The sequence below is a fragment of the Eutrema salsugineum genome, unplaced genomic scaffold (assembly GCF_000478725.1).
Source record: "Eutrema salsugineum unplaced genomic scaffold, Eutsalg1_0 scaffold_8, whole genome shotgun sequence".
NCBI lineage: Eukaryota > Viridiplantae > Streptophyta > Magnoliopsida > Brassicales > Brassicaceae > Eutrema > Eutrema salsugineum.
The window spans coordinates 7,813,969-7,821,593 of record NW_006256414.1 but is presented as its reverse complement, the minus strand read 5'-3'; the positions used below and the strand labels follow the sequence as shown (position 1 = coordinate 7,821,593).

General features: G+C 44.9%; 1 protein-coding gene across 1 annotated transcript; it reads left to right on the top strand.

The window, feature by feature from the left end:
• The first annotated feature begins 1,042 nt into the window (after window positions 1-1,042).
• On the top strand, window positions 1,043-4,444 carry LOC112088448. Its single transcript, XM_024158731.1, has one exon. It carries the CDS (start codon window positions 1,043-1,045, stop codon window positions 4,442-4,444), a length of 3,402 nt encoding a protein of 1,133 aa, XP_024014499.1.
• Window positions 4,445-7,625: the final 3,181 nt, after the last annotated feature.

Here is a 7,625-nt window from a genome sequence, read left to right as displayed (position 1 = left end):
CTTTTGCACTTCTTTTACGACTCTATATAAAGAGCCAGACTCCTTTGTATTTTGCTATTCACTTTTCATCAATAAAATCAAGATTTTCTCTTGTTCTTTCTGAGTTTTCTTTCTTAGGTGGTTAGCTTTGAAAGGTTTATTTGGTTTATCGGATTCAATCCATAGGATTCGACGCAGCCTTTCATTTACATCTTGTTTCGATTTCGTTCAAAGTAGTTTAGGGGCAACAGGATTTTCAAGATTAAGTCTCACGCCTGTTCATCCTTTACCCGCGAGATCATCACTTGGTGTTTCCATTCCCTCGATCAGTTTCTGTTTCTCGCGAGCTGGGCCTAAGGACCTTCGAGACAACCTCTCACCCCTTAGCATCTCTCCGATCAAACCGACTTTGGCCGAGTTTATCAACCTCTACCAAGCAAGCAAGTGCAAATCCTAGGGAAATCGTATCAAGTGGTATCAGAGCCCACTTGCTTAATCGGTAGTGTTTATCTATCTCTTTAAATTCCGCCTTTTCTCATCTCATCTTCTCTATTTACGTTATATATATAAAAAAAAAAAGAAGATCAAAAGTCAAAAAAAAAAAAAAACACATTCTTTTCTACCTATCTTTCCTTATTCTTCTCCTTTCAAACATTTGATAAACCAAGGGAACCTACAGGCAGTCATCGTGAATCGATTAACTCCTTTAGAACCGGAAGAAAATCTCTTGTGGGTTTGTGATATTAATAAGAGAGCGAGTGAATCAAAGAGGGAAACACTAGTAAGGATTTTTACTAACAAGTTTGTTCTTTTTGCGAGGTACATGCATGTCATCTGACTTTTCTCTGAGCGACTGCGATTTCTACACATTCAGAGACGGTAACCACGTTCGGTGGTATACTCCCAAAGAAATGGAGGCCAAACTCAACCAGATCACCGAAATGGTGGAGCGTATGAGTTAAAGGATGGATCGGCTTGAAGTTCAGCCAAGGCAAGAGGAGGCCAACGATCAGAACCGTGAGGAGCCAATGCATATCCGTTGGATCGGAACTTCGAGCAAGAGATGGAAAATCCATTCTACGCGGATAACCACTCATCCGGTAGCAGCCGAGTCAGGCTGCGAGGCAACCGTGGTGCACACCGAGGCCGAGCTGGAGGAGACCGCGACCGAGGCAATCTTTTTCCTGCCAGAAATTACCGACGTGAAGGAGGACGACCTCAGCGACCAGTCCATGAACGACGAGAAGCCGAACAGGCTCGAGGGCGTAATGACAACGACCTAGGAGGCATGAAACTACGGATTCCCCCTTTCTACGGGAAAAACAACCCAGATGCTTTCCTAGAATGGGAAAAGAAAGTGGATATCGTGTTCAATTGCCAGGATCTATCGGAGAGGAAGAAGATCAACTTGGCGGCTTCCGAGTTTAATGGCTATGCCATCGACTGGTGGGACCAGATTGTGACCTGTCGCCATCGCAATGGAGAGCAGCCGGTGGAAACTTGGGATGAGATGGCCACTCTCATGCGACAGCGGTTCGTGCCATCCCACTATCATCGGGAGTTACATACCAAGCTTCGGAGACTCATGCAAGGAACCAAATCCGTGGAGGATTACCATCAAGAAATGGAGCGCTTAATGCTCAAAGCCGACGTATTCGAGCCGGAGGACGCGACCATGGCCAGGTTTCTAAGTGGCTTGAACCGGGATTTGCAGGATCGTATGGAGTTACAAGAATACAATGACATGGCCGAGATGCTACACAAGGCCATTCTGGTGGAGCAACAGCTCAAACGAAAGGGTACCAATCGATTTACCCCTGGATCTAGTTCGCGACCGACCTACCGAGACGACAAGGCAATTTACCCCTCGCGTTCTAACAACCAACCGAGGACGGACACCAGACCGAACCAGAACACAGGCAAGGCCGAGGTCAACTCATCCAGTACGCGTGACATCAAATGCTTTAAGTGTCGGGGAAAGGGACACTACGCCAATAAATACCCAAACCAGCGGGCAATGCTTTTGCTCGACATCGGAGAGATCGTATCCAATCACGACGAGGATACTAAACCGGTCTATGACGAGGAAGAGACCGAGGAGCGAGCTGTATGTGGAGAGCTACTTGTAGCTTGGCGTGTTTTAATAGCACAAGAACGGAACAAGGAGGAAGATCAGAGGGAAAACTTGTTCCACACCCGGTGCTTGGTCCAAGGAAAGGTGTGTAGCTTGATAATCGATGGAGGAAGTTGCACCAACGTGGCTAGCACTAACATGGTTGATAAGCTGGGTTTGGAAACCCGTAAGCACCCTCACCCTTATAACTTACGGTGGCTCAACAACCAGAGGCAACTCAAGGTCACCAAGCAGGTCACCGTACCAATTACCATCGGACGATATGAGGACGAGGTCGTCTGCGATGTTCTACTGATGGAGGCCGGTCATTTACTTCTAGGACGGCCGTGGCAGTTCGACAAGAAGGCGATCCATGATGGTTTTTCAAACAAACATACCTTTGAACACCAAGGTCGCAAGATTGTCCTAGCACCCTTGTCACCACACGAAGTCTATCTTGATCAGGTCAAGCTGGAGCAAAACTCCAAAGGTAAAAACATTTTGAGCGAACCCCAAAACACTTCACATCAAAAGAGAGAGTCTGAGGAAAACCTAGAAATGGCTTGTGAGGGAAATCCCGTGAGCAAAGAATCCTTTCTTGTGAGGCATAGCGAGGTGAAATATGCCTTGGCTACAAAGCAACCTTTTGTTCTACTCATCTTCAAAGACGCTTTGGCTAGCCATACTAACCCTGAGCCGGTCTTACCGAGCAGGATCTCTCGTGTTTTGCAGGAATTCGCCGATGTCTTTCCGGAATACGACCCAGGTGGCTTACCACCCATCCGAGGAATTGAGCAGCAAATCGACTTCGTACCCGGAGCCACCCTTCCTAACCGACCAGCCTACCGTACTAATCCAGTCGAAACCAAGGAGCTTCAAAGACAGGTGGATGAGCTTCTGGCTAAGGGATACATTCGCGAAAGCATGAGTCCATGCGCCATGCTGGTCTTACTCGTGCCCAAGAAGGACGGAACTTGGAGGATGTGTATTGACTGCCGAGCCATCAACAACATAATGGTTAAGTATCGCCATCCCATCCCTAGGCTAGATGATATGTTAGATGAGCTTTATGGTGCATGCATATTCTCTAAAGTTGATTTAAAAAGTGGCTATCACCAGATTAGGATGAAAGAAGGTGATGAATGGAAAACGGCTTTTAAAACTAAGCATGGTCTTTACGAGTGGCTTGTTATGCCTTTTGGACTCACTAATGCACCTAGCACTTTCATGCGTTTGATGAATCACGTTCTTAGGTCATTTATAGGTGTTTTCGTGGTAGTTTACTTTGATGATATCTTGATTTACAGCAAGACCTTAGATGAACATGTGTTGCATTTGAAAAAGGTGTTATATGTGCTTAGGCAAGAACGTCTCTTTGGGAACCTTAAGAAATGTTCATTTTGTACGGATAACATTGTCTTCCTAGGTTTCGTGGTAAGTTCGCAGGGAGTCCAGGTCGACGAAGAAAAGATCAAAGCAATCCGGGACTGGCCGAGCCCAAAGACTGTGAGTGAAGTTCGGAGCTTCCACGGACTAGCTGGGTTCTACCGACGTTTTGTCCGAGATTTCAGTACCATAGCCGCGCCTTTGACCGAGATCATTAAAAAGGAGGTCGGGTTCAAATGGGAGCAACCTCAGGAGGAGGCTTTTCAACTCTTGAAACACAAACTCACCCATGCTCCATTGCTGGTGCTACCTGACTTTCTCAAGAGGTTTGAGATCGAGTGCGACACCTCGGGAGTTGGAATTGGAGCCGTGCTAATGCAAGAGAAGAAACCTGTGGCTTTCTTCAGCGAGAAGCTAGGTGGAGCTACTTTGAACTACCTGACCTACGACAAGGAATTATACGCCTTAGTCCGAGCCCTACAAACTTGGCAGCACTACTTGTGGCCAAAGGAGTTCGTCATCCACACGGACCACCAGTCGCTCAAGCACTTAAAGGGTAAACAGAAGCTTAACAAGAGGCACGCCAGATGGATGGAATTCATCGAAACCTTTCCCTATGTCATCCAGTACAAGCAGGGCAAAGAGAACATAGTGGCCGACGTGTTGTCTCGTCGATACACCTTGATTACCACTTTGGACGCTAAGGTGTTGGGATTCGAAATGATAAAGGATGCCTACATCACTGATCCAGACTTCCAGGAAGTCTACCAAGCCAGTTCGAAATTTTCCCATGGCAAATATTACCAAAGTGATGGCTATCTCTTTTATGAAAATAGGATATGCATACCTAACACGTCTCTTCGTGATTTACTTGTCAGGGAAGCACACGGAGGTGGACTAATGGGGCATTTCAGAGTAGCTAAGACTCTGAGCGTGGTGCAAGACCATTTTTTTGGCCGCACCTGAGACGCGACGTGGAACGGATCTGTGGTCGATGCACGGTCTGCAAGATGGCCAAAACCCAAAGTCAAGGCCCAGGTATGTACACCCCACTTCCCATTCCTAGTGAGCCCTGGACCGATATTTCTATGGACTTTGTGTTAGGATTGCCACGAACTAGGAGAGGTAGAGATTCGGTCTTTGTGGTCGTAGATAGGTTTTCTAAAATGACTCATTTCATTCCATGCCATAAGACCGATGATGCTTTGAATGTGGCTGACCTTTTCTTTAGGGTGATTGTCCGATTGCATGGGGTTCCTAGAACCATTGTTTCAGATCGGGACACTAAGTTCCTTAGCTATTTTTGGAAAACTGATAGTAGGAATTTTTCAATCCTTGATCAATTCCTCAACTACTCATGTCATTGTAGCACTTGAGGTATCAATCCAAATGGAGAGATTCTAGACACTAGAACTATGAGGATCAATTCTTAATCCAAGTCTAATAAGCAGATGAGTTGGTAACCAAGATTATCTAAAAGCATATAACAAAACAAGCAAGAACAAACAGTAATTAAGAATTAAACAAGCAAGAGAAACTAAACAAACACTCAAATTCAAATAAAAAGAAAGCTAAACCTCTAGATGTGATCATTGATTAGGGTGCTTTAAATGTGAATTCATGATGCTAAGCAAACAATGCAACACTTGCAAATCTTTAGTCTAGACTTCCAATTCAGATTAATTCATTCTCATGACAGAAATCCCTTTGTTAATTACCAATTCAAGACTAATTCCCATTAGTGAATAAGCAATTAACAAGCATAAGGTTCCAAGTCTAACATGACCAGACAGCCTCTTTGTGCATCAAAATAAGAGCTAAGAAAGACTGAATCTTATACAGAAAGATAAAGCAAGCATCATATGATCTCAAATTCCAATTAACTTAGAACTCTAATCTAGATTAATCCTCTCATGAAGGCACTAACCTCTACACTAATCCATTTTCAAACCAAATCATCATTTGTGAAATATGAATCAATGGGCATTAAGAAACAGTTCTAATATGCCATTCATGCATTTAACAATCATTCCCATGACATTAATGCATAAACCCTTAGTTAGCTTTCATTCAGGCATTTCATCAAACACTTTTGGTGCATGAAAAACCCAGATTCTAGACCCAAGTGATGTGCAAGGATCTAGCATTAGGATCAGCTAACTAAGGAAAGGAGAAGAGAATCTAAGCTTAAACAATCATTAATGTACATCTAAGCACCCTAATCTACACACCTAGAAGCTTAAAATATGACTACTCACTAATCATGAAGAACACATCTAATCTTTTGCAAGAGATGATGTTAATCATGATTAGAAGCAGAAATGAGATGATGAGATGATGAGAAACAGACTTAGATTGATTAAATCCTTGAGATCTCTCTTAATCAAAAACGTTTTTACACTAAAATGGAAAGAAAACTAGAGAGAAACTAAGAGAGAAGATGATGTCCAGGGTTTTTCTCCCAAAAAAACTATATATACCTAGTGCTAATGGACCGGGTCAGCCCAGGACAAACTGGGTACTGACCCGGCTCAGTTGGGTCAAGTGGAAATCCTGCGGGTCAGTCCAGTATGTCCCAGGTCGCACACCTAAGTCGCAGTAGATGAATACTTGTCTTGTGAAGCCTGAATCGCCTTGTCTTAGCCGCACGCCTAAGTAGGAGTGTTTTGCGAGTGTTCCTGCGGCTTGGTCTTCTTCCTCTCCAACTCGCAGGGCTAAGGCGGTTTCTGGAGAATGTACAAACTGTGCGGGTTGGTCTCTGTTGCACCTAGGTCGCAGGCTCAAGTCGGAGTGATTTGCGAGTGATCGTGCGGCATAGTTCCAGGCGCGGCTAACTCGCATGCCTAAGTCGCACGATTGTGGACTTAGCATTTCTCTTGATCTTGAGCTTCAGACCTCTTCCAGTGATAGTTTACCCGCACATATCAACTCGCAGCATCAGCATTCAGGCGTTCATCTTCAGGCCTGCGGGTTAACCAAGTCGCAAGACCATCTCGCAGCATCCAGAGCAGCTTAGACCACTTCGCATTCCGGAGAGTGTAACTCCTATGAGACTTGTCCGAATTGAATGATTTCGGTTGCAGAAGACAGAGGAGTCATTTATCTCCAACTTTTGTGAAGGAAGCTTCGGTGCTTGGGAAGTGTAAGGCTTCCTGGAGGGCACATCTTTGCAGTGCATGTACACGACCAGAGAGAGGCGTCTAGACATGTGTCCATTCCGGAGTCCGTATCTTTCTGCTCATAGATCCGAATTGAATGTTCTTGGACGTTCTGGAAAGAAGACTCAAATGTATCTGGTTCTCATGAAGGACCCGGAAACTAAATCGGCCTGGAAGTGCACCATCCTTCGCATCCTTTAGAACTGATCTGCTCGGTCCGGAATACCTGCGAGACTGGGGTTCTTTCCGACAAGCTTATCTCTCTGCTCACGCGTCCGAATTCCACGATTCCACTTGCTAAGAGACCGTGATGCAATGCTCTCCAACTTCTATGAATCACCCACCGTCTGAATCGGACCGGAAGGCTCCCCGGACAGGCGATCATTCAGGGGTATCGGATTGCTCCGGAATGAGTGCGAGACCTGTTCGTCTTCCGATTACCATATCTTTCAGTTCCGTGGTCCAAATGCCTTGATTCCAACTGTTATGAACTCTTGCCTCAATTATCTCAAACTTTTATGAAGACTCCGACAGCTGAATCTGCCGGCAAGAGCTTCCGGTGACGCGATTTCGGAAATGTATCTGCACCCGGGAATTTTGGCCGAGAGACTTGACCGCGGTACGTGTTTTTGGCCGAGAAAGCTACCCGCGGGAAGGATTTTGGCCGAGAATCTTCGGCCATCAGTATATCATTTTGCCGAGAAACCCAAAATTGCTCCTTTTCACCATTTTTGATCATTTCAACTCCATTTCTTCATCTGAATCACATCCTCCACTCCAAATAAACTCCAAAAGCACCTGTTTAACACTCCAAAACATGCAAAACTCTCTTGGACTTAATGCAATCTCCTAAGTCCTAAAACAATGCTTAAACACCTAAAATGCATGCAAATGAGACATGATTTGGACTAGAATATGTACATTAAATGATGCAATTTATGAATATATCAAAAACCGTTTGGACCAAACTTGGAACTAAACTGTGTTTC

Excerpts from the sequence above, each read along its gene's own strand:
- LOC112088448 (XM_024158731.1), top strand. The coding sequence starts at position 1,043 with ATGGAAAATCCATTCTACGCGGATAACCACTCATCCGGTAGCAGCCGA.